General features: G+C 42.9%; 3 protein-coding genes across 3 annotated transcripts in view; 1 reads left to right on the top strand and 2 right to left on the bottom strand.

The window, feature by feature from the left end:
- LOC133003014 (tyrosine-protein kinase receptor UFO) overlaps positions 1–3,137 on the top strand; it is a 31,003-nt gene extending 27,866 nt beyond the window's left edge. Inside the window, exons 18-20 of the mRNA XM_061072601.1 lie at positions 168–327; positions 1,093–1,229; positions 1,534–3,137. Of these exons, the coding sequence (XP_060928584.1) occupies positions 168–327; positions 1,093–1,229; positions 1,534–1,993 (757 nt within the window). The 3' untranslated portion in view covers positions 1,994–3,137. The remainder of the gene's footprint in view (positions 1–167; positions 328–1,092; positions 1,230–1,533) is intronic.
- A 1,427-nt stretch (positions 3,138–4,564) lies between these two features.
- LOC133003866 (galectin-6-like) lies at positions 4,565–9,604 on the bottom strand. The gene is made up of 12 exons (XM_061073687.1): positions 9,560–9,604; positions 8,497–8,585; positions 7,775–7,979; positions 6,755–6,881; positions 6,539–6,630; positions 6,159–6,185; positions 5,999–6,034; positions 5,838–5,867; positions 5,723–5,752; positions 5,068–5,156; positions 4,807–4,972; positions 4,565–4,711 (listed from the first exon to the last, which is right to left on the bottom strand). Exons 1-12 carry the CDS (start codon positions 9,602–9,604, stop codon positions 4,565–4,567), a joined length of 1,083 nt encoding a protein of 360 aa, XP_060929670.1.
- Positions 9,605–13,059: 3,455 nt separating this feature from the next.
- The window catches only part of ryr1b (ryanodine receptor 1b (skeletal)), a 64,051-nt gene continuing 50,536 nt past the window's right edge, over positions 13,060–26,574 (bottom strand). Inside the window, exons 83-109 of the mRNA XM_061072600.1 lie at positions 26,423–26,502; positions 26,245–26,321; positions 26,048–26,121; positions 25,603–25,620; positions 23,518–23,598; positions 23,328–23,416; positions 23,108–23,236; positions 22,914–23,018; positions 20,298–20,327; positions 18,990–19,019; positions 18,780–18,861; positions 17,387–18,696; positions 17,219–17,298; positions 16,605–16,779; positions 16,425–16,511; positions 15,960–16,232; positions 15,732–15,862; positions 15,542–15,584; positions 15,328–15,461; positions 15,181–15,241; positions 14,951–15,097; positions 14,721–14,855; positions 14,496–14,652; positions 13,695–13,759; positions 13,480–13,580; positions 13,249–13,300; positions 13,060–13,155 (exon numbers count right to left, since the gene is read on the bottom strand). Of these exons, the coding sequence (XP_060928583.1) occupies positions 13,060–13,155; positions 13,249–13,300; positions 13,480–13,580; positions 13,695–13,759; positions 14,496–14,652; positions 14,721–14,855; positions 14,951–15,097; positions 15,181–15,241; positions 15,328–15,461; positions 15,542–15,584; positions 15,732–15,862; positions 15,960–16,232; positions 16,425–16,511; positions 16,605–16,779; positions 17,219–17,298; positions 17,387–18,696; positions 18,780–18,861; positions 18,990–19,019; positions 20,298–20,327; positions 22,914–23,018; positions 23,108–23,236; positions 23,328–23,416; positions 23,518–23,598; positions 25,603–25,620; positions 26,048–26,121; positions 26,245–26,321; positions 26,423–26,502 (3,842 nt within the window). The remainder of the gene's footprint in view (positions 13,156–13,248; positions 13,301–13,479; positions 13,581–13,694; positions 13,760–14,495; positions 14,653–14,720; positions 14,856–14,950; positions 15,098–15,180; positions 15,242–15,327; positions 15,462–15,541; positions 15,585–15,731; positions 15,863–15,959; positions 16,233–16,424; positions 16,512–16,604; positions 16,780–17,218; positions 17,299–17,386; positions 18,697–18,779; positions 18,862–18,989; positions 19,020–20,297; positions 20,328–22,913; positions 23,019–23,107; positions 23,237–23,327; positions 23,417–23,517; positions 23,599–25,602; positions 25,621–26,047; positions 26,122–26,244; positions 26,322–26,422; positions 26,503–26,574) is intronic.

The following is a 26,574-nucleotide window of genomic DNA, read 5'->3' as shown; positions in this document are numbered from 1 at the left end:
CAGGAGGAACTGGGCACATAGAGCCGAAAATACAGATACAGAAATAGAGATTGACTCATATTCTGCAAGATTATCCTTAAATTGTGTTTGTAAAATGTAATCTTGAATCTGAATTTGCTTAGTTGTGCTCGAGCTGTGCAGCCGTGTGACTCTGTGTCTTTTCTCAGGCTCAATGAGAACATGAACGTGTGCGTCGCCGACTTCGGCCTCTCGAAGAAGATCTACAACGGAGACTACTACAGGCAGGGCCGGATCTCCAAGATGCCCGTCAAGTGGATCGCCATCGAGAGCTTGGCCGACCGCGTCTACACCACGAAGAGCGACGTGGTGAGTCCAGCGTCCGGGTGAAGGGGGAGGAGCACCAGGGGTTTAAGAAGTTTTTATGAATGTTTTTGATAATTCTTTCCACTTTAAAAACTGGTATTTATCGGAATAGTTCTCCGCATAAGAAGAAAAAAATAAACAATCAGTGAGTTCAGGGGTGAAGTTTCTCTTAAGCACGAATAGATTATGGGTCATAATTGCTTTAAGGTCAATATAAAGCAAATAAATGTTCATTAATAAGATCAAGTTTAGTTTCGCCCTCAAGAAAATAAAAGTAAGACGATGCAATATCCTCAGAAGTTTCAAAAACAGAAGCATTGTTTTGTAAATGTATTTACCTACGTTAATTCATTTTTAAGTGAAAAGTAAAAGGTAATTTCCAACATGTGTGACCAGAACAGCTGATGATATCACAACGTCTGGAGTTCTGGTTTCTGTTCACATGTGAAATCGTGGGTCACAGTGTCAACATAAAAAAATGACGAGCTGTCTTTAGTAACATGTGCGTGAAGTCGGACGTCCGGAGAAACACGGCTGTGTTATTTCACATGCAGTGTTTGACAAGAGCAGATTCATGTTGGAGTTGTGTGTGTGTGTCCAGATTTGTGTGTGTGTGTGTGTCCAGATTTGTGTGTGTGTGTGTGTGTGTCCAGATTTGTGTGTGTGTGTGTGTGTGTGTGTGTGTGTGTGTGTGTGTGTGTGTGTGTGTGTGTGTGTGTGAAAGGAATTTAAACCCAGTAACCCCCTGACTCTGTGTCCGTCCCTCAGTGGTCGTTTGGCGTCACCATGTGGGAGATCGCCACTCGGGGCCAGACTCCGTACCCCGGGGTGGAAAACAGCGAGATTTATGATTACCTGAGACAAGGGAACCGACTGAAACAGCCGCCCGACTGTCTGGACTGTATGTGAGTGTCTGCACACTCCTCACAGACACACACTCCTCACAAACACACACTCCTCACAGACACACACTCCTCACAAACACACACTCCTCACGAACACACACACTCCTTACAAAAACACACTCCTCACACACACACACTCCTTACAAACACAGACTCAGCCGATTTTCTTTCCCCATCGGATTAGATATTATTTATTTGCCATAACGAAATCCAGGACAGACAAAGACCAGTAACACAAAGTGTTTTACATCCTTTAACAAAGTGCAAACACTAACTGCTGTTGACTTGTCTTGGTCCTCTGCAGCTACGCCCTGATGTTCTCCTGCTGGCTGCTGAGCCCGAAGGACCGCCCCTCGTTTGAGGCCATGCGCTGGGAGCTGGAGAAAGCCCTCGAAGATCTGCCGGACCTCCAGGACCCCGACGAGATCCTGTACGTCAACATGGACGAGTCCTCCATGGAGCTCGGCGCCGTCGGCGGCCGCGACCCGCTGGCGATGGCGTCCCCTCTCTGCCTGAAGGGCCTGGACTCCGTGACCACGGTGGAGGTCCACGAGCCCAACCGCTACGTCCTCTGCCCGCAGCACGAGACCACCCGAGCGCTCTCCGACTCCCTGGAGAGTCTGGACATGCCGGTGTCGTCCTCCACGGCCACGCTGCCGCTCCAGCCGTCCTGCCGCTCCACGCCCAACGCCACCCGGGGTCCGACGCCCACCGTGGAGCTGCTGGAGGACAGGGAGGCGTCCAGAAAAGTCCCCTGGCAGTGATGGAGTCCCTCTCAAACAAAGACTGGTCACGTCCTTTCTCCCTTGTCCAAGAACTACGTCCAGCCTCTTGCTACTGACGAAGAAACTTTACGTGCCCTCACACACATGTTCATGTTTTGCACAAACACACACACAAAGCCGAAGACATTCCAAGAGAGTTAAGGATCGGGATTATTATTTCCTCCGTCAACTCCTCTCTTCTAAAAATAATTCCCAGTGTCTGATGATCAGTTCCCAGCAACAAACAGAGAGTGAACCAGTTCCGTGGCCCCTGCACACTGCAGCACAATCAGAGAAGCTAAACTCCCAGTCGCTCCAGCAATAAAACAGCACATCTGCACAACTACCTGCACAAAGTGAAGCTAAATAAAAAATCCAACGTGTCCGTGAAACCAGCTCGTCACTGCCAGACCGAACCTGCAACTCAACAAACTCAGGAGCTTCAACCTTCCAGCGAGGAAACAGAAAGTCTCTTTCACTGAACTGTCGGCTTTAAGTTTATACTGGAGCACAGCATCAGGATTTACCGGCTCCCGCTAGAGTACCGAGTCACAGCTTCTTGTGTTCCGCAAAAATGAAATATGATTTTGTTTTTTTTCTTTATCAAATCACACGAAGATTAAAGTGAAAACCAAAATTTACAGAGGAAACGATTCTCTGAGCTTCGAGGTGAAGCTGCACCTTCAGCGCTCTGACAAAACCCTGCATCTTCTCCGTGGGGTTCATCTGCTGGTCGTGCATTACGCATTAAAATGTGAGACACTTATCGCTGAGTGGACTCAGGAAGCTGAGACGTCTTCTGCACAGGGACACAGGTACGAGTCAGATCAAGAGGAGACGGACACAGACTCAAGGGACACGATGGACTCACCCGAGGCAAATGGCAGGAGAAGCTCCTCCCATTTGCTTTTGGCACAAGCACAGTGTTATTTTACACATTTTGTACTTTCTCTTTTTTTTAATGCTGATGTTTGTTTTTTCTACAACTTTGCACTAATGTTTTTATATAGACGTTTTGTTTATAATGTGTATATCTCTTCAGCTTTTTATGTGACTTTCTGTATATTCTCAGTCCACATGTAACAACTCGTATATTCCTGAAGGCAGAGAACACCGCCTGTGAAAGTGTCGCCCCCCCACCCCCCTGGCCCCACCCCCCCGAGCGTTTTCTGTGCACAGACTGGGAAACACGACTAACCTCGTCATCTGACACCATCCTGCCACTGTTTTATTCGGGTATATATATGTTTTTTGTTTTTGCGAGGTTTGGCACTGTAAATAGAAAGAGACAGTTCCCGGGCAGAGTCGAGGTGGAGGAGGAGAAGGAGGAGGAGGAGGAGGAGGAGGAGGAGGAGGAGCAGGAGGAGGAGACAGAAAGCAGCAGCTGAAACCTGAATGTACGTGAAGATCGTCCAGACGTCTGCGTTCTGAAGACGCTCGGCTGCAACTTGGCATCATGCATGCACTTATTTTTATAGATATATATAAACGCTTTAGTTCATTCTTCTGTCGTCAGAAGGAACTCGACCACGTTCCAACTCACGTTTTGGGAGAAGACACTTGATTGGACGAGACGCTGTAACGGTACTTATACATCAGACAGTAGACAGGTGGAGGTGAAGCATCACTGAAACCCTGGTTGGAAGAGAGTGTACATTTCATTGATGCTGAAAACTCAGAGACTGGTTCTGAGACCGAGGTACTGGTCTGATTTAATGTTTCACCAGTTTTAATTTTGTTAATGCAGAGGCACCGACTGTTTATACCAACCAGGGTGTTAAACTCAGTTTGCTCTTTACAGTCTCTCTCTCTTTATTACGCCCCCTAAAACTTTTATTTTTGTCATGAAAACTATTCCATCAAGGCCTTAAAATGAATTAAATGAAGCTCTGCACCCTCCTTCCTCCTTTTGTGACTTGCATCCATATATACGTTAATATGACCCCACCCCCATAGCGCCACCTGCAGCTAGTGAGCCCCGCCCACAAGTTGACGGGATTGGTTTGTTAGGTTTGTGACATCACAAACTCTGGCTGGTTGATTTAGTTTCCTGTGGCACAATATGTCTTATTATGTAAAAATCTCAAGGGGGACATAGAAACTTGATTTCGACCAGAGGACAAAAAGAAAAAAATTGATCTTCCAAAGCAGATAAACTTATAAAAATATAACTTTCAGGAGTTAAATCTCAGAATTGAACGTTACCAAGTGCCTTCCGAGAGCCAGTACTTTGCACCACAGTGTGTGTGTGTGTGTGGATTGTGATTCTCCTGGTGTGTTGAACTGGGAGAAGACAACTTTTCTATAACTGCCTTTATATCGTCACTGCCATGATTTGTAAACAGATTTTTTTTATACATTGCTATATAGTATTTTGCATATGAAATAAACGTGTTCGTTCATGAATGAGCTTCTGTGTGTCGTCTTCATATCAAGCATGTTGGAGGCGTGTTTATTGATTCCACGTGTAACACAGATGATGAGGTAACCGTTTGTCGTGTGTAGACTTGTGTTCATACAACAGGATTATTGAACAACACGAGACACATGGGGTTCAGACATCCGTGCGTCTCAGAAGTGGATGTACGAGATCTGCACGTCGCCCTCGATCTCCAGCATGTCGATCTCGTTGAAGGACTGGAAGCGGTGGAAGAAGTCAAACAGGTGCTGGCCGTTCACAAACACCTTGAACCTCTGGTTGCCACAGCGAATCGACATCTGAGGGACACGAACGGGAAGACAGCACAAGGTCAAGGACAAGCAGGGACATGAATAACAAAGGACTGAAGATCCAGGAGGAAGACGTGACCTACATCGAAGTACTGTCCCTCCATGAAGGGGTTCATGGACATCTCCCGCTCCTCCTGACCCCAGCTTCCTCCCATCATGCTGTTCCTCACCACAACCCCCTCCCTCAGCCGGGGGTTCATGTGGAAGACGATGTCCCGCGATCTGCTCACCACAAAGTTGATGCACATTCTGCAAAACACACACACACACACACAGGAGTGAGTGTCTGTCGGCACACACACTTCACCGTGGTGACGCACACACACACACAGACACACACACACCTGTCTGCACCATAGGGCACCATGCCTCTGACGATGACGGTCCTCTTAGGGAACATCCCTCCCTGGATCATGCTGGAGTAGGGAACAGGCTTGAAACACACAGGAGAACACATTAGAAACATCATATAATAAAACATATTAGAACTCTGTAGCGCCACCTGTGACAATTGTGAGGTTTGACCCCAAGTTTTAAACTTTCATCTGCATTACAGTAATGTTTCAGTGCAGTTCCTATCTGTTACCACTAGAGGGGAGTGTCTCTGTCTACAGGAATAGTGATGGAATGCTGGAGTAGTTATTCCACTGCCTGTTATCAGAGACAGTAAATAAAGATGGATGACCTTACAGCTGCCAAGTGAATACAAAACATCTTGATCGCCCCCTGGTGGCTGGCTGCAGTATGGGTCATAAACCCTGCGTCCTCCATGTTAACAGATGGAACATGGATACAAAGATAAGTACAAACTACACTTTAAATAGATTTTTTTAAATTTGAGATCGATTCATATCACACTGATGTTTGTATTCGAGTCATAATTTAATTTAGATTTAATTAAACCGTTTCCAGGGGGGAGATACTGGAGACGTGTCGTACATCTTAATTTACAATCATTGACTGTACATGAGTGTGGAAGAAGGAAGAAGTTTTACTCACAGGGTTGTAGACCGGCTGCCCCCCCATACCCTGGAATAGAAGAAGCAGTATTAAGTGGGATGGACACAAGGAAGAAAGTGTGTTAGAGAAACAGAAGACGTGTGAGGTTCCTCACCGGCAGGTTGGATCCTGGGTATCCTCCTCCCTGAGGCAGAGAGAAGATCTATCAACTCCATGCCAAAGTCCATTACATGCTTTTAAACCGTTTATATTAACTTAACAATATGTAAATAACAAATGTGGAATTATATTATGATTTCATGACATCTTTCATACCCCCATTCCACCTCCCATGCCTCCTGGATAGCCACCCTGTAAAAAGAGACACGTTTAAATTCAGATTTAATGTGACTGTTATTCTGACATGTTTACAATAAACATGAAATAAATGTAAGAATTTGAATATTGATTATTATAAACCAAAGTATTAGTTCACCCCCATGTCGCCTCCTGGATATCCTCCCTTTTGAAAAGAGGGGAATATGTGAAATTAAGTATTTAGTTAAGACACTTGGAACATAAACAAAAGCCTCATTAATATACTTACTCCGTTGCCTCCTCCCATGTCTCCTGGGTATCCTCCCTAGATATTAGAAATACAGTCTATATATATATATATATATATATATATATATATTATATATAATATATATATCTGTCAAGTATCAATATTTTACTGTTCTTATATTTTCAAACACCAACGTACCCCCATGCCTGGTCCTGGATATCCTCCCTGTGGAGCGGTAAACATGTTAAAAACTATTCAAAGATGTTTTTAATTTGATAATGTATCTTTATTAATTGACAGGCACTTACTCCCATTCCTCCTCCCATTCCTCCTCCCATTCCTCCTCCCATGCCTCCTCCCATTCCTCCTCCCATTCCTCCTCCCATGCCTCCTCCCATTCCTCCTCCGTTTCCAACCTGAAAGGACGAACACAAGTGTTAACCAACAACAGTTTTACTCCCACAGCAGTACAAAGTGTATTTCTTGAACTCTTCCTGTAGTACTGATTCGCTCCAGCAGGGGACTGGAGGGTCTCACCCCGATGACGTTGATGGTCTGGATGGAAACGTCTCCGTCGATCTGCATCGATCGAACTCTCTGCAGAGGAATCCGGTGTTCGAACATGTGGAAGTCCCTTCCGTTGACCTTGATCTGCAAAAGCAACAAATAATAGACATATACGTCATTATGGTCCAGTTATATATAAATGTGTTTTCCAAAAAGCCCAAACTGCACAAATCTGCAGCTACAAATGTCACATTTTATTGAAACCTTCCTATTTAGCATGTATAGCCAGAATATAAACATTGACTATAGGGTTTATATTAGACTTATGTAGTAGTAAAGCACATGAGGTGTTTATTAATGTATTTATCATTAACTATAAGTCCATTTGTGAGTAGTATAAGTAGAAAGAGGTGAATAAACAAATTATGAATGATTAAACTTTTATGTTTTTTACACTGTTAATAAAAAAAAAGTTTGTCTTCATAGTAGAAGTTATGATTGTTTGCAAATATTGAACATTCAAATTAATACAAATGTCATTTTGTCTGCTTACAACAGTTATATATAAATGTGTTTTCAAAAAATCCAAAACTGCACAAATCTGCAGCTGAAAATGTCACATTTTTTATTGAAACCCTCCTATTTAGCATGTATAGCCAGAATATAAATATTGACTTAAGGGTTTATATAATACTTATGTAGTAGTAAAGCACATGAGGTGTTTATTAATGTATTTATAATTAACTATGAGTCCATTTGTCAGTAGTACAAGTAGAAAGAGGTGAATAAACAGATGATGAATGATAAAACGTTTATGTTTTTTACACTGTTAACAAAATTTGTCTTCATAGTAGAATTTAAGCTAGTTTGCAAATATTGAACATTCAAATTAATACAAATGTCGCTTTGTCTGCTTATAACAGCAATAAAGTGCGTTGTCAACTATACATGTTTATAAAGTGCTTGTAATGTGGATTTTTATATTAAAATTAATATTCAGATATTATTATGATGTGTGAGCTTCAGGTTGTTGTCACCTGGTAGCCCTGTGACGTGATCATGATGACCATCTCAAAGTTCTCTCCCTTGCAGAAGGGCATGTCTCGGATCTTCTCCTCCGACTCCCAGCTTCCATTCTGACACGTGTTGAACACCACCTTGTCCCAGCCGTCGAAGCGCGGGTTGAAGTGCAGGGCGATGTCGCTGGACTCGGACTCGCCGCACAGCAGGTTGATGAAGAACCTGCATCAGGAGGCAAAGCAGAGACCAGAGGCCACTGTGAAGTTGGTTCAGTGTTGGGAGAACAGGACAAACAGTGCAGGTGGAGCCACAGAGAAAAACATGGAGATCTGTCTCTATAAAGAAACTCAGGTATGTACGGTGTTTGCTTTGCCTGCTGACAAACTGTAAAAGCACCTTTCACAAGTCAGATAGCACTGTTATGAAAGGAGGAGGGATGGAGGATACAAGTGGAGCCGTGAGGTTCACGATTCTGCTTCGACAGAACAAAGCAAAGAAAGCTGCTCCACCCAGACTCAGAGTACACAAGGTGTTCCTGCAGGTTCTTTAAAAGGTTTTGGTTAAAGATTAAAAAAAGGAATGTGTGGATATATCTGATAACACACACACCCACATGGTTGGAAGCGTGTAAAACACTATTTACTGCACCACACCCACAAGATCAACTGATAAACTGACCACGAGTTCAGATGATTACATGTTGAATTACTGTGTTTGACATGTGTCCTGCTGAGGTCACCTGGTGATGTCCTCGGGGATGGAGCCCTGCAGGTAGATGGACGTCCCCTCCCTCAGGCCTCCGTAGATCGGACCCAGGTAAGGAATCCTCTGGGAAGTGCAGCACACACAAAGAACCTTACACATGTGCAGTCAATCACTTTGGTTCAAGCTGGAGTTATTTGGAGTCTCCATAAAAAAAGTTAGTGTCGCAATACTGATAGATTGATATCCTTGAAGGTATTGAAGGTACTTGTACTTTACTTAATATTTGGCGGTGTTACTGATTACTTTTCAGATTAAATAATTTGCTTTCTTTCAACTGAACTTTCTAACAAGTGAGAAACAGACGGTTTCCACTCGGTTCGTCATGTTGCAAAATCTGACGTCGCCTCAGATGTAAATATCTTCATACAAAGAATTATATCATATAATGTAGTTTTTATATTTCATAAAGAAATAAAAAACAAATTACTAGTACCACAATGAACTTTACAAACTCAACCGATTAAAGTAGTTAAATTCACCTTCAGACATTGATGCATCAGTTTTAACAATGTAAAATATAATTTGAGTCATAAGAACTTTTACTCTCACACTATTGATATTACTTTAAACATTTGAAAAGCAGCCTTTTCATTGGTAATGGACTATTTACAGTAGTAATGTAGTACTTTTGTTGTGAGATAGCTACTTCTGTGTCAGTTTCTTGTCCCTGGTTTTCCATGTAAATAACAAAATATGATTATTTTATATTATATTCTATATATTTTTTAAGTAAAAAAACAAACTCTTCCACAACTTCTCCTTCATAACTGTTCACATATTAACAAACTGTCCTGACAACATATTCAATCCATTCAAGAAAGAAATGTTACAAAATAAAGTATTTTCCAAATTAACTTAATATCATAATCAAACTTAATTTTGCATTTTGTATTTGTCTAAACTATGTCACACCAGCATATTTTGTCGTCACGGCTGTTTAGTTAATTTGTATTAGTGCTATGCATCACCCACTGCATCCCACCCACTGGGACCATCATGATTTAAAGGTTCCAGCAGCAGCCGGGTCAGATACTCACAGGCCCGTAGATGGGCTGATAACCAGGAGGAGCAACGAAGGTCATGGCAGCGGCTGAGACGGATGAACAGTCAGAAACAGGAGGCTGGTGTCGGGAGATGACCCCTGCTGGAGGCCTGGTTTTATACCGGTGAAGAGGGAGGGGCCGGGCCGGGGACCAAACCCAGGCCTGCATCACCTTATTGACTTTGGCGGCACCAGAAGTCAAATCTAACCTTCGACCCGGCGGAGGAGCGGCACGTTAGGACAAAGACAGAATGTGTGTTTTACCTGATGTGTGGAGCACGTGAGACAAAACCAACACAACTGAGACGTGCAGCTACAACCAGGAGACCTCCGTTGTACAGAGTATTCAGACACGTCAAAAATACACCTTTACGAGTATGGAAGGGAGAAGTATTTTACTGTTGCAACGCTTCACTTTATATAAAGTTGTGCGATCTGTAGCATCGCATCAGATATTATCAGCTCATCTTTCCAATGTAGGATCTAAATCTATTGAGTAAAACAGGCCAGGAAGTACAGAAAAGTTAAACTACCTCAAATATTTACTTCCAAGTACTATACATGGGTGAAACTTTACATTGTGTGTATGATTCATGAACTATTAAGAAATCCCCGTCTGCCAAAGACAAACAGAAACACAATCAGCTCTTATCTGCCACTCAGGTTTCCATTCACAGGTCTGAACAGTAAACTAATTAATGGAAATCACAGCTTTTTACAACCAGTGCTTCACAAAGTCAACATGTAAACGGATTAAATCCCCAGAGAAATGCACCAAGATAAAACTTCTGCAAATACAATGTTTCTCTGCATTGTGAAATAAACAAACAAAATATATATGATATGAGACAAGTCTGTTTTTACTTGAACCACCTTCGAAGTATGGGGGCTGTAAAAATCAATTATTATATTGATAAGTGTACTTTACTTATCTAAAGCAAAGAAACATTTCTTTCATAAAGATTCAATATTCACATATTGCTGGAATGTCAGTGGATGATGCAGTTGTACCTTTGTTAATATTGAGACTCAGAGAAAAGAGACGAAAAGGAACTAAATCTAATCAGATCATTTTCTGCATGATGGTGAAATTCCTGCAAAATGTTTCTCTGCATTGCATTGTGAAATAAACAAACAAAATATATATGATATATGTTTTTACTTGAACTACCTTCAAAGTATGAAGGCTGTAAAAATCTAATAGCTAAAGTTATTATATTGATAAGTGTACTTTACCAATCTAAAGCAGAGGAACATTTCTTTCATAAAGATTCAATGTTCACATATAGCTTGAATGTCATTTGATGATGCAATTGTACCTTTGTTAATATTGAGAGTTTTGTTAAAGGGACTCTTACCTTTGTTGCATTTTTACACTTTTTGTGGATAAGGTTAAATTGGTATTAATAAGGTAATGACACTCTAAAATGCAAGACAGACCCACCAGGAGTTAAAGCAAACAATTATTTCACTCTCGTAATATTTAGTGAAAACTTCAACCAATAAAATTCTTCGGACCGAAGGACCTTATTGGCCGACAGACCTGTCTGTTTGCTGCATGGAAACAGACAGGAAGCCCGTCTGCTTCTTGTGGCGCATTCGGGCCCGCGTCATCAAGGCGCGTCCTCAACTATAGGGTTTGTTTTGATTCCACGGCAGACAGTAGCGAGTAGCGACCGTATCGACCGTAGCGACTGACGATGGCAGACCAAAGTGGTCCACGGCGTACTGAAACAGCCGCTCCCAGGGGGAAAAACAAAAGAAAAAACACCGCGGATGGGAACGAGGGGGTGGGGCATTGGAGGAAGGCGGGATGATTCGAATGTGCTGTAATTCTCAAATGCAACAAAGGTAAGAGTCCCATTAAGTTAAGCTGCGTAAAATGTTATTTTTCTGTTTTAAATGGATTACAAGTGTACACACACACACACAAAATGTTGCAGGTAAATAAGGACGCTGGTTCCAGTTCTCCTTAAAATAATCTGTTTATTCAGTATTGAAACACAGGTTCAGTCAGAGGACTCTCAGTCAGGTGGATCTGCACTCAGCTCTGACCAAGAAGAGTCGTGACGTCAAGTACAGGATGGAGAGGTTGTGAGTTTGAGTTCCGAACGAGGCGTGGCGATACAGAACCGTCTGAGATCAACGCACCGCACGTGGCTTTTTTATTTGATCGAGAAAAACAACTGATTTGCTGGATTCCCTAAAAATATCTATCGTAAAAACCTAACTAGCGAAAAACAACAAAAAGCGTCTCTACTTTTCTCTTCTGACTGCAAACTGGGCGTGAACTCCTGTGAGAGACCGATTCTCTTCACCAGTGTTTCACAAACAGGTTCATGTCCGGCACAGTAGCATGGATTCATCAAAGCCCTAAAGAAAAATAAATATGTATCTATGATTTATGTAAAATACGTCTCTTCATCAAAAGACCTCTAAGCGGCCTCGTCGTTACTCGGGTATACAGATGACACGTCGGCCAAAATGTATACATTAAATACATTCATTACTTATTTTAATGCACTGACAACAAAACCTATTTGTGCATAAAGTGTCGTAAAGCAGGCTGTTGGCCAGAAATACAGACGGGCTAAAACGGTCGTCTTCAGAAGGTCTCATCTGCATATAAACAATAAATAAATAACCTTGGCATCCTCGTACGCAGGATGTGTGAGTCGCTATCTTATATGGGCACAGAGACCCCCTTGGGATAAGGGGGCCACGTACATCCAGGGACCCATCGTAAGACTTCAGAGTGCAAACTGGTTTTCGTCAATACAGCCGATCCCCACCAGTATATGTCACGTAGACTCCGTTTCGTGAGTTTGACAGGTCGGTTCAACAAAAGTTTTTATTCCACACGCCATCGCTTTGTTTTGAAGTCGAGATTCTACGAGTGTGAGCAGCTGAATCGTTTCTTTTCAAAACGCTCTCACTGAAACACCGGAAATCGGAAATTAAATAACAGCAGCAGCCACGTAGGACAAAAAAAACAAAAACTTCTTCAACCTTACAAACAATATAAATACTACATATCCACTCTAGTCTCAAATGAAAGTGTTAAAGCTATAGATCTAAGCTATCAGGTGGGTAAAGCAGTGACGTTGCTATAGGCACTGTAATGTTTACAGCAGTAGCTACTGAAAGAGCCCGTTGTGTATGTAGTCTACACAGAAAAAGGCCATGTAGTGTTTTCATAGCGGAATAAAAAGGCCCCTGGCTTGTTGTGTCTTTTTCTGCCTGTCTGATATTTTTTTTGATTCTTCTCAAATCTCATCCTTCAACATTCTGCTGCAGTTGGTGACACTAGAGCAGTCGAGGTGTGCATAGCTTCAAGGGAGGAGAGAAAAATGTGCAGAAAAAGGACAAAACAAAGACATAGACGCGTTTCCTCGCTCTGGATTCCCTTCCTCCTCCTCCTCCTCTTCCTCCTCCTCCTCCTCTTCACCCCTCTTCACGTTTTCTTCGTCAGACGCGCATTCAGGACGCGGGACGTTATCCGAGCTGATCCTCATACTGCTTCCGGAAGCAGTCTCCGGCCGGGAAGAAGTCCCAGCATCGCTCCGAGTACATCTTCCACACGTAGGACTCCTGAATCACAGACGACAGAGAAGCTTAGGAAGAGAAACACAGACACACAACAACTCCATCATCTCTTTTACAATCATCTGTATATCCACTGACCTGTCCAGTGTGTTCTGTTTCATCTTTATTGATGAGATACATGAGGAAGAACCTGAAAGAGGAAAAAGAACAGACACAAAAAAGAACATCAACTTAAAGCTAAACAAAAACAGAACAAACATCTGTCACATGATCATATTAACTTTTGATAATAGGACGAAAGAGCTGATGCCTATTGATCGGATTCAGGATCAAACCACAAACAAACAAACACAGGAATCTGAAACTCACATGTAGTTGGCCAAGTTGTGTTCTTCCAAGGTGTGCGATTCGAAGCCGTGCGGCGTCGTGTCAAAGTAGTCGCTGCCGATTCCGCAGATGAAGCACTTGGTCTGAAGGGAGAGAAACACACAGACACATGAAAACACTTCCTTCTCTGCTCGGAGCTGCAGGAGAGTTGAAGCTGGGTTTATCTGTAAAGTTCCCTCAGAAACTCATCGTCTTACCTCCATGTCCTCTCTGACCTGCTCCTGCTGGTCCCTCAACTCTCCAAAGGCATCAATGATCAAACCTGACACACACACACACACACACACACACACACACACACACACACACACAGACACACACACACACACACACACACACACACAGACACACACACACACACACACACACACACACACACACACACACACACACACACACACACACACACACACAGTGTTATTTCTTACTGGACTGAGGATCATAGTGTTTCACAACAACATTAGAGTTTTGTGACAGTTTTCACAGTAAAATGTACTTTCCCTAAAGTTTCCTTGTTTATTCTCAAAGTTTTGACCGGTCCGGTTTTCCTAAAGCTTTTTAAAGTCTACAAATCAAGGATTTTAAGATGTAAAAATGTACAGACATGTTTACAGATATTAACAAAAAACTACAGTCTGCAAATACATTTCTCTTTGCACGTTAGGATCTGCAGGACTTGCAAGAAGAAACTCTTTTGGTTTGAACTTGTAATTTAGTTTTGTTTGGTCTCTTTTTGTTTTTTCGAGCTGGGCTCGACCCTCACAGGACTCCGCCCCAGTTTGTCAGTTCGTCTGTACCCTGGTGTTTCCTGTTCACGCCCCCTAGTTTCATTTAGGTTTTGCTGTCACAGTTTTTACTTCTAGACGACCTGAGAGCTTTGGTTCCATCCGACCTGCCACAAAAGACCGTGTGACTGTTCATTTATTCAATATTCTTCACTGCAACAACCTGCCTAGCCCGAGCATCTAATTATCCACAATTTAATAATCGGTCCGAACCCTGGATGATGGCCAACAGGATGACGATGACAAAGAAGAAGAAGGTGATGTCAAACACCACTCGGTAGAGCTCGTATTCATCTCCAGCCGGATCCTCGATTTCATCTCCAATACCACCACCGGCTCGCACGCCCACGTACATGTGGAACAGGTAGCACTGCAGGAGAGAGAGAGCATTTAGAATTGGAATTGCATTTAGAAAATAACTGCCCCTGGTCCACTCACTGTCATCATGTCGTCACACTTCATGTCCGGTTCGTCCTCGTCCTCACTCATGTTGTAGAACTTGCGGAAGAAGTTGAAGGCCACCACGGTGTAGAGGTACACCACCACCGCCAGCAGCCCCACCGTCATCATCAGCTGTGAGGAGCACACACACACACACACACAGGTCACCGGTGACAGATCATTTACAAAAGGTGTGACAGATGGGAAAAGGGTGGAGCCGTGCAGACCTGTTTGCCGTTGTGAGTGACAGAGGACAGGATGGTGCGCAGGGTTTTCACCCCCATGGCGATGTCCAGAAGAAGGGCGGCGTAGAAGAAGTTGTTGTAGTGTCCGAGCATCGACATCAACATGTACCACACCAGGTAGAGGAAGGTCTGAAACGCGAATCAGGGCCGTCAGCAACGCCAAACTCCAAACAGACTCTTAGTTTTACCGAAAAACTGCTTCTTGAACTCACATTGTCGGTGAACACGACCCCGAACTTCCAGATCTGGTACTTGATGTCGATAGCCGTAATCCTACAGAGAGAGGGACACGTTTGTTCGGCTGCATTTGGAACAATGAACCTGTTCATTAAATGAACTTCAGATGAAATTTTACACACCAGCTGAACATTGAGGTGTCAGGCTCGGGCTTCTTCTCATGCGTCATGGCGCTGACGTCCAGAGAAGCCAGGTCCATCCCGAGCAGCTCGGCAATCCTCTCTCTGCCGTAGATGTCTCCGTATTTGTCTAGCACCTGGAGACACAGATGTGAATTTACTACCAGATGCAGAAAAACATGGCCGAACCTCATGAGGCCAAAGCTGCAAAACTCACCTTTCTCTTCACAAACTTGTCCCAGTAGTTGTTGGGGAAGGAGCTGCACGGACAGAGAAACATGGTTAAGATGTCTAACACTGTGTATTACATGACATGCATACATATCTATATTAAACATGACATTAATATGGATATATTATTGTTTCCATCCATCTGATAATGGAACAGGGGGGGTGGGGGTGCTTACGGAGTGTTGAGCACCATTCTGTCCCACTGGCCCTTGATGTCGTCCTCATCCGGCTGCTCGGTGACGTAGAGTCCGTCGAACTCCAGCTTTCTGGCCAGCTCCTTCTCCCTCTTGAAGATAACCAGAGGGACCTGAGAGCATCGAGCGGAAATCGGACAAATCACATGAGACCTCCGGGCAGACGCTTTTAACATAAAGGTGGGTTCCGGTGGAGTGGTCGCCGCTCACCTTCAGGCAGTTGTAGCCGATGATGCAGATGATGGAGAGGAGGGTGTGGACGACACCGAAGAAAACCATGGACGGATTCATGTAACCCGATCTCTCTTCCAGGAAGTAGTACATGGGACTTTCTTCCTCTTCATCCTCTCCTCCGTCCTCCACTCCGGAGCCGTCTTCCTCAGCACCGGAGCCTTCAAACATGCCAGAGCCCTCGAACAGGCCGGAGCCATCAAAGTCACCAGAGCCCTCATAGTCGCTGGAACCTGGAGGACTGTCGGACACCTGGGAAGCACAGGGTGGTCCTCACGTTTATTATATTCATGTGGCATGGAAAGAAACAAGAAGAAACAAGACTTCATGCTGCTAAGGGACTTTGACTTGTTGGGTTATTAACAATTAAACGTATAAAAGGTGAAGTGGCCCCTGCTGCAGGTGGAATGTCATTGATGTGTGAAAGGCTTTAAATGCACAGACCTTGTAGAAGAGCAAGAGGAAGTTGAGAGCAAAGGAGATGAACAGGGCCAAGAACCGCAGGTTGTAGAAGTTACGAGAAAGGTAGTTCTGGAAGGAAAGACCCAGAGGAGTGGGTTAAAACCTGAGTTCAGCAACATCGATATGAAAATATGTTGAGAAATGAAATGAAGAGTTGCTCACCATGAATTTAATCCTCTGAATCTCCAGCTCATTCCACAGCTCAAAGCCTTGCTCTGCAGTTTTCTTTTCCTTCTTCGCCTTGGTCTTCAACACCGGTTCCTCCAGAATCTCTGGCTCTGGCGCCTTCACCTCAGGTTCGGGTGCCACCGTCTCTTTCTTTTCTCCATTCTCAGTGCTGGAAGAGACAGAGACGTGAAAACATGCTGCGGACCCAGGATCAGCACTTTTTACACTACAGGACATATCGAGAACTGAAATGTCTGCGATCTGCTAACCCCCCTCTGAGCGTGATCGCTGCCTAAGATCTTCCAGCTGGGCTTTCCCATCAGACTTCGGGATTCAGTGTCTTGTACAAACATGTGGAGGAGTTGATGATCGAACCCCTGACCTTCTGGTTAGTGGACGACCCGCTGTACCTCCTGAGCTACAGCCACCCATGGCCTACTCTTGACTACGTGTATGGTCGAAACTAGTTATAATCTTGTATTAAATCAACACCTTTTTAAGAAATGTCCAATCTCTGAAATGTGTATTTTATACAACACAGCTTTGATTCGTCCAAGTTGTTCGTGTATTGTCTTGACGACCTTTAACAGAAGCTGCCGACAACTCACTCTGCTTTCTCGGTCTCTGGAGATGCCTCTGGTGCCGGTGGGACCACCACTTCCTCTCCTGGTGCCACTGTAGCCTCCAACTGTTTCAATCACACTCAACAGTTAACCAATGCAGAGCAAACACATCAACGCATTGACAGTCGACAACCACGAGACGGAGCATCTCACCAGCTTCCTCTTCAGCAGCGGCGTCCCCTCTGGAGTTGGAGGCTCTTCAGTTGTCGTCTCGCCAAAGTCTCCGAGTCCCCCAGGAGTATTGAAGCCAGGCAGGCGTCCCCCTTCCCCTTTCTCACCATCCTCCTCTTCCTCCTCTCCGCCGCCTGAATCCAAGTGTTCCTCCTCTTCATCCACGTCTTGAACATCTCGAGCTCGGGGTTCAGGTGGTAGATCCCCGTGAACCTCATCCTGCGTTGGGTCCGGCATACTGGCTAGGATCTCTGTCACCGTCATCTTCTTGGCGCCCTCCACTAAGCCGCCGCCAAACAGAACTTTCCATATGAATGTAAAGAAGCCCTTACACACGCTGTAGACGAACATCAGGATTCCCATCACAACGGTGTAGATGAATGTCACCAGGCTGATCACCATCTCCTTCACGGTCATCTTCCGGAGTTTGCGGTAGCGACGCCGCAGGTTACGGAAGGTGAACATGCCGAAGAAGTCCACCACGCTCTTCAGGAAGTCGGCAAAGGCTGAGGTGGACTCCGGGCCTTCGTCTTCTCCATTGCCCTCCTCACCGTCTCCAGACTCCACTTCCTCGGCTGCACCCTCCTCTTCCTCCTCGTCATCTTCCTCCTCTGCACCGTCTCCCTCTGGCTCGGAGATGGACGCAGCGATGTTCATCTCAAAGATGGTGTCCTCACAGAAGTTCACAAACATCTCCATTTTCTCGCTCTCAGCGCCCTCATTGACCACGTCAAAGATGAACTGGCGCTTGGACTCTCTGACCTGCGGCATCTCCCACTGGTTGCGGTTGGCCTCGCTGATTTCAAAATAAATGCGCTCTATCTTCCTGCTGGCTCCCATGATCTCAATGCGGCCGAGGAACGGGCGGAAGTAGTTGAGCACGCTCTCGGCCTGCTCCAGGAAGTTCTGCAGGCGGGTGTCGTGAGGAACGTGCTCCGACAGGTTCGTGAGCAGAACAGCAATATTGAAACCGATGTCTTTAGCCGGCTCCTGGAAACGATCGGCAAACTCCTCAAAGTTGATCATCTCGTTCTCGTCGGCCTCCGAGCAGGAGAGGAGGAACTGGATTTCTGAGGGAGAGTATTGCTTCTGGCTGTCCATGGCCTTGGAGAAGTCCTTCTTGGAGATGAGCCCACGCGGGTCAGTCACGTAGTCCCGGAAGGCATCGGACGCCACTATGTCCTTGAGCTTCAGGAACATGTCGAAGAACTTGAGGATCATCTCCACGTTGCTGGAGGACTCCACCAGCATGTCGACCATCTGCCTGGCGATCGTGCCGTTCACTATGTTGCCTGGAGAAGCACAAGGTGAAGGAGGTGAGGGGAGTTCAAAAGGATTGTGAGTGAAAGAGCGAGCACGTCACCGGACTTCATACCTTCAAGCAACGACAGAAGCATCACGACCATGTCTTTCTGCAAATCCAACAGTTCCTTCAACAGCCCAATCTGACTGGAATCCTGAGAAATTGCCCCAAACACAAACAAGACGGTAGAGAAAACAATATTCTTAGGACGTGGACAGACAGTTTAATTTGAGAGCATGTGTGTTTCAGCTCTGAGACGTAAAAACGTTGAAGAGACGCTACCTCAGACTGGACTCTACTCCAAAAATGATCCTGGGTTTGCATTGTTAAATAGAGAATATGCATTTTTAACATGTTAAACAGTAACACTCTGTGTGATGGAAAGCAGGACAGACGCTGGAGGACAGGTAGAAATGGGGGGGGGGCGCACTGTGCTAGACAGCTCTGCCTTTTCCCCTTTATCAGGAAAAGTGTCTGCAGCACAGGAGCGATGAAGACATAGAGGTATTCACTCCTGAAGAGCTGCACCAGCAGATAACCAGAGAATAAAGTGGTTGTCAGGCTGGTGGAGATCTAGAGGAAACGGGTGTCGGGAGCCGGAGCGAAGTCACAGAGGAAACTTTAAAAAGAAACATAGACAACAAGCTGCTGAATGAACAAGAGCAAAGCCAGATGTTTAAATCAATCAATCAATAAGCTTTGGAATGGACTCTTCATAGAACACGGTCTAGAAGTTCAAATACATTCTTATATGTTAGTTTTGAAATAAAAGTATTTTATTCTAGGGCACTACGGCCATATTTAATTTTTTTTTTTGGAATTTTGAGAATGTTTCATTAACTTTAATGACAAAAAAGGCTAAAATCCTATTATCACAATAAAGAAAACTATATTATATAAAATAAGCAGCAAGGAGAAAACATGCTCGCCTTCTGGATCCAAAAATCCTGAACCAATGTCTTAAGAAAATATAAAACCCCCAATAAACATTACGTAGATGTGACAAAACAAAAGCTTCACAGTCGAACCACAAAAGAGACAATTTTCTCAGAAGTGCTGAAGCATTTAGTTATTTATTAAACTTGTGCTTAAATATAACTACACAGGAGAATCCAACTTCCTCATTTTAATGCAGGCGACTGGTTAAACCACACATTAATACTGTGTTCCTGTAATCTCAGATTTCCTTTCCTGTTAATGCCCCAAATACTCTGTTGTGCTACTTGTATACACATAAAATTTAGGTTTTCTCTCTTCAACAAAGGAACTTTCACAAATTCCGAAAGCATATTTATACTTGATTAATATGTTGAATCTGTCTGAACATGCAGTGTTTCTAACTGCTGTTCACTTTAACTTCTAGAACTGAATTGATGGCTTGTTAGAAAAACGTGGAAAGCTGGTGAACCTGGCGAATGCAAAGAGAAGCCGTGAGTTGCTGCAGATGAGATACACAAAGGGAAGGGGGGGGGGGGATGAAGCTGGTTGTTAAACTGTGGATTTAACAACACGGTGAAGCGTGAGCCCCTCAGGAGGAAAAGCATGGGACATTAAATGGAATGATAATCGCAGAGAGACACAGAATCTTACGCCGTTTCGTTGTCCGGGGTCGGGGTGCATCTGACAGGGGGGGGGCGGGGGGGTTACACACCAGAATAAAAATGTCATCAGCAACATTTTTACTTCATTTTCGTATTTAATTGAAAAATATTTCTCTTTTTATAAAGAACTGCGACTGCTGTCGTCTCCCACACATCTTCTAAATTATAATTATCAGACCAACACCTGATTAAAAAATAGATAAAAGATATTTTATCCATTAAAACAGATGGGAGTGGTTTTAATGTTGTGGCCAATCACAGATTGTTTTAAACTTACTCTATTAAATCACATTATTGATTTTTCAGGAACATTGAAACCACTTACACACTTTAATGCTGTGGCTGATTTGTGATAAAGTAAATAGTAATAGATGATATAAATAATAAATAACAAATAATTTCTAAACTAATATGACCACATCTCATCTTAAAAATATATAGAAGATATAAAAATACAAAAATGTCTTTTTTTTCTAACAGCAGCATCAGTAGCAAACATCACCAGAGTTAGAGCAGGAGGAAACACTGCAGCTCCTTGTTAGGTCAAACAGGTCACAGACACACAAAGCAAACACACAATCAAACCTCAGCACTGGTCAGTATAAGACGATATTCAAATTAAGTAGGTGAGTAATATTAGTGGTTTTTATATAGAATCAGAAGGTGACAAATAATAACAAATAGAACCAAAGGAAGAAAAATTAAGACTGGTCGTTTTCAAACGGACACATTTTTTGAATCAGACTGTTTCCACCGTCTTTACTGGAGTTAGACGCTTGTGCAGTAAGAAAGCTTGTCAATGAATTATTATGTAAATGCATTTCAATCATATGAGCTAATATAATATAATATCTAATAGCCCATATTGTATAATTTCTAATATGTGCATTTAAGCCAATAAGTACAATGTTGTGTAAATACGTATACTTATACATGTATATATAAACATCTATGGAGGACCATACATGACATAAGTATAAATAAATAAATAAATAAATGTAGAAATAAATACAGAAATAAATAAATAAAAAAGGAAACAAATGAATTAATACAGAAATAAATAAATAAATACGTTAATAACAACAGAAATGTCTAAATAAATGTCTTCCACATTTATTTATTTATTTATTTATTCCCTCATTTCTGTGTGTTTATGCTAATGAGCCCCGGGGCCTGTGAGTGTGTGTGTATAGCTCAGTTGACCAATCCTGCTCGAGACTGAGTTTGTGACGTCCTACCTCATTTACATATGGACAATTAAATGTTGAAATATTAATGTTGAAATAAATAAAAGTTGAAATAATTATGGGAAGAAGTTTAACACATTGATTCATTTACTTCTGTATTCATGTCCACATGTATTCATTTATTTCTTTATCTATTCCCACAATTATTTCAACTTTTATTTATTAATAACACATTTATATTTCAACATTTAATTGTCCATATGTAAATGAGGTAGGAGGTCACAAACTCAGTCTCGAGCAGGATTGGTCAACTGAGCTATACACACACACTCACAGGCCCCGGGGCTCCGTCCCCCTCAGCGCCACACACTCGCTCTGAGACAGAAGCAGTGACTGAGAATTGAGCTCGTCACCGTGAAGCCGCTGCTGAGTGACTTTGTAGAACAGTGGAAACAGTGAAAACACAGAGTTTCTCTGGTCACATCTGCTCAGAGATCAGCTGCTTCTTGCGCAGAGCAGAGGCTGCAGCTGGTTTGTACCGAGCTGGAGTTTCTGTTTCCTCCTCCTCTCTGCTCTCTCCTTGTGCTCAGTAGAACACGAGACGTGACGCTCACAGTCAGGACTACTGACACCTTAATCATCCCAATAAAAAATAACCTGAACTAACCCTCTGAACTTGAACTAGTTCATTTTAAGTGTGAACCGGCTCAACACTGCAAACAGCTACTGGACACCAGTCAGCATTGGAAGGCAGAAGTAGAAGGGCTGGATCATCACACTCCTGTGACCAATCCTGCATGAGACTGCGGCTAGGCCCGCCTTTCTCATTAGCATAAGCACACAGAAATGAGGGAATAAATAAATAAATAAATAAATGTGGAAGACATTTATTTAGACATTTCTGTTGTTATTAACGTATTTATTTATTTATTTCTGTATTAATTAATTAATTTCCTTTTTTATTTATTTATTTATTTCTGTATTTATTTCTACATTTATTTATTTATACTTATGTCATGTATGGTCCTCCATATACATCATGTAAAATATCTCAGTAAAGAGGCAGAAACAATCTGACAGAGGACAGAGGAAGAAAGTTGGTCAAACTAACAAAATAACTTTAATTGAAAAGAAGACAAAGAATAAAAAACACAAAGAATAAAAAACACAAAGAATAAAAAACACAAAAGAATAAAGAAGACAAAGAATAATCAAATAAATACATACTTTACTCTGCAGGAATCATGAGAGAGACAGTTCACAAGATTAGTCAAAACTCAAAGTGGAAAAGTGAGGAGAAAATTTTGTTTTATCGACTGTCGAGGAGAATTATAGATTCTAGAGATACGATCCCTGAAATGAAATAATGTAATGCACAGGGACATAAATAAGTGTGCGTATGTTAGGATGTTTCTCACCTGAGCGAGTTTCATCATCATGTGAGCGAAGACGTGCAGGAAGCCGACCACGGCGTCCCACAACCTGCTGTGGGCCAGTGACTGCTGGTTCCCAGTACAGGGACCCTGATGGTGAAAGAGAGGTGGGAAGTTAGAGGCTCAGAGCTGTAGGAAAATAACAGGGTCTTTGTTTCTGAGGTGGGACTCTCTCTGACCTGGATGTACTCAGTCAAGCTGTTGAAGACCTGCTTGGCCACAGTCATGGCTTTGGAGAAGTTCCTCTTGCCGGGCGCATCCATGATGTCTTTCCCTGAGTAGTACCAGTAGAAGTCACTGATGGACTCCTGCACACAGAAGGAGTTCAGGAAGTTAATGTATAACGTGGAGGACCTGGAGTTAAGGTTTATTCAGGTTTACTCAGTGTGTGACAGGGACCTGCAGTCGCAGCAGGTAGTCCACAGTGCAGATGATGATATTGATGGTGGTGGTGCTTCCTGTCTGAGTTCTCAGGTAATTCTGAAAATCTGATCACAGAAAACAACATCGACCACAAATGTTGCTTTCAACCATTCAAATAGTAGAAATACTTGAAATCTAGTACAAAACATTAAAGGCAGTGACTCACCGTTATTGTGCCCCTCGCACAGAAGCTGCAGGAAGCGGAAGAGGTCACATGTAAACTCATCGTCTGCCATCACTTTCTCATCTGGACAGAGGAAGAGAAAAAATGCAGAAATGAGTGTGTGCAAAAAATGAAAAGTTTTTATTCAGTTAGAAAACACAGTTACGAGGGAAACCAGCACAGAGGATTAGGTTGTGTTAAAGGAAAACACCAGTGAACAAAGCTTCTCTGCTGCTATTTAACTTAAAAAATCCTTAAAATAGAGGTTTATAGGTGTAGTTAGTATATAAGAAAGATATCTGTCCTAGCTCCTTGCATTCAGAACTTTTTATTGGTTTTAATTTAGCTCTATTCTGCTTTCACGGAAAGGAACAGGAAAGTCAAAGTAATAAAATAACACTTGTGTTAGAAAATCCATCTTAACAAGTCATTAAAGCTTAAGAGTATTTTTAGTAAGTATTTGTCCCAATGAAATGCATAACCATGACAACATGGAATCTTTCATTGAAAAAACTAAGTTAAAAGTATTTCTAAAAACTGCTTTGGAAGTGGAATCATCTCAACGTTTTATTGTGTTTTTAAAAACAAAATCTAAATGTGAATCAGACTTGTTAAGAGGGTTTAAATGTTATTTTACTATTAGACTATAAAATCTGTGTTAATTAAAATCAACACTGGTGAAAAGATGATAAATTAATTTTAATTGAACACTGCAAACTGCTCCAGTGAAGTAAAACGTGTGGTAGTAAATATTAAGCAAATATTCTAAACAAAAATCGTATACTTGTTTGTTGTATGTTCTATGCGTGTGTCTGTGAAGAAGCGTGACACAAAAACAGTGAACGTGTTACATCACCTCAGACTTTGTCTTCTTTCATTTGAACATGTTAGTACAAAAAGCCGGACGGAGACTCCAGGTTTCTTTCCTCTGCCCCCCCCCCCCCCCCCCCCCACAAAACCCTTACCTCTGTTTGTTTCAGGTCACATCACATTTAAAAATACACGGATAAATGAAGACACAGTTCACATGTGGAAAAACAGATATGTAATGTAGACAGAATACGACAGAGGACACGAGTGTGACGATGAGCACAGAGAGAAGGTGAAGACACGCAGCCATGCAGGACAGATCTACTGAACTCTGCAAACTCCAGTGAGCGGAGAGAACGAGAGATAAATCAAATAACATATGTATGTATGTTGGATGCTGGGAAATGCAGATTGTGTGAGTTAGAGCCTGTAGTTGTGCCTTCAAAAGTGCCTTCGGGTTTAAGACAACTTAAAAAAAAACAACTTGTGTTTCTCAAAAATGCACAAACATGCTCAGAAGTAACAACAAAAATCAACTGCATTATGTGGACACATCTCCATCGCATTATAACATCCTGTTTGAGTTTTCACAGTTTTCTGGAACATTTACATTAAGCAGTTTGATTTTACTGCTTGACGATGATGTAAAAATATGTAAAATAGGACAGAGTTGTAGTTTGTAGTTGTACTTGCATCGTGCATTAAACATTAAACAAATACCAGGTTCTCAGGATGCATTGAGATCTGTATGCAGTTACTTTACACAGATATTGTAGTGGGTGAAGTAACTGGGTGGTTTTTAAGGGCTTTATGGGACCGGAGAGAGTATATTTGGGCTGGAATCGAACCCGGGCTCAGAGATTTGTCCTACTGCAATTCATTTCATACTTTGTAGGACACAGAGAAAGGGAGATTTACCACCTGGGAATTGACTGAGTTGTCAGAGTTACAGTAGATCTGTGATGAAAACACTCAAGAAAAGAAACCTCACTTTACAATCACTTCCCGAGGAAAAGAGGCAGAATCTGTGAGTGAAACTTCAGCAGCTTGTGCATCGATGTCTGACGTCTTTTATACGATGTTACACAACAGGAAGTGAATGTAAAGTTAGATTTGACTGGTTCCTTGAGTGTGAAATGAAATGCATATTAAGTCCACAGCAAGGAGAAGACTAGTGAGGTGTTGACTGAGAGGGAGGAGAGACAGAGGGAGGAGGAGGAGGAGGAGGAGGAGGAGGAGGAGGAGGGAGAGAAGGTTTGACAGCAGAGTTTCATTTACCACGTTCTAGCTTCTTATCTGAGAACCGCGAGAGCAGCAAATGATAGATGAGTGGGGACGACGTGGGGGGGGTAAATGAAATGGGCAAAGTGAACGAGGTGCGGGGGCGAGAGAGAGGGAAAGAGAGAGAGAGTGAGTCCAAACATCACTAGTTTCAAACATCAGTCAAAATGCTGCCACGGCTAGAAACACTCGACACACACAACTTACCTGCAACCAGGCATCTACACACAGGAACATACAGACACACACAGGCACACACAGACACACACAGGCACACACAGGCACACACAGACACACAATAGCACACTACACAATACAACTACAAATACAAATCAAGTGAAGTGCAAGAACAAAGACGTGTGTGTGTGTGTGTGTGTGTGTGTGTGTGTGTGTGTGTGTGTAAATGTGTGTGTGACAGTAGGAAGCTGTCTGTCATACTCACTGGTTCCTTCCTCTGAAACCATCCCAAGTCCTTCAGCTTTGTTTTGTCTCTCAAACGCGTTCAGATCCAAAACGCTGTCGACACACAACACACTCAGTCACTTTAACGATCTCTAGTTTAACGATCCAGTCGTTTAAATAAGACTCGTTAGTGATTCAAACTCAGGAAAGGTGAAAAACTGTGAGTTCATCACGAACCTGCAGGTCTGCATCAGAGCCTGAACGCTCAGGAAGAATCCCACGTCCTTCTTATCCTTCAGATAATCCAGCATCCTCTGCACACAGACGGGAAAAGATTTAGCATCATCAGTCACACTGAAAACGTAGAAATATAACTGTCTAGAAAGTGAGCACACATCTGACAGGCTGCGTTTACCTGCTGTACGGCGCTGTTGCCTCCATTGAGGATGGAGATTCCCAGTTTGAGAGTAGAAGAAACCATGACTCCGGGTTCGCCTGAAACAAATGAGTTGTAGAGGAAACTTTTAATTTGACATGGATCATCTCAGCCATCACAATTCATATTTT

Source organism: Limanda limanda, chromosome 6 (assembly GCF_963576545.1).
Source record: "Limanda limanda chromosome 6, fLimLim1.1, whole genome shotgun sequence".
NCBI lineage: Eukaryota > Metazoa > Chordata > Actinopteri > Pleuronectiformes > Pleuronectidae > Limanda > Limanda limanda.
The sequence above is the reverse complement of the archived record's forward strand: the minus strand, read 5'-3'. Positions and strand labels throughout refer to the sequence as shown.

Coding starts and splice junctions, on each gene's coding strand:
- LOC133003866 (XM_061073687.1), bottom strand. CDS start 9,604: ATGACCTTCGTTGCTCCTCCTGGTTATCAGCCCATCTACGGGCCT. Junction 7,980..8,496: donor ATCCCCGAGGACATCACCAG/GTGACCTCAGCA, acceptor CTCCTGATGCAG/GTTCTTCATCAACCTGCTGT. Junction 5,157..5,722: donor GGCAGCCGGTCTACAACCCT/GTGAGTAAAACT, acceptor GTGTGTTTCAAG/CCTGTTCCCTACTCCAGCAT.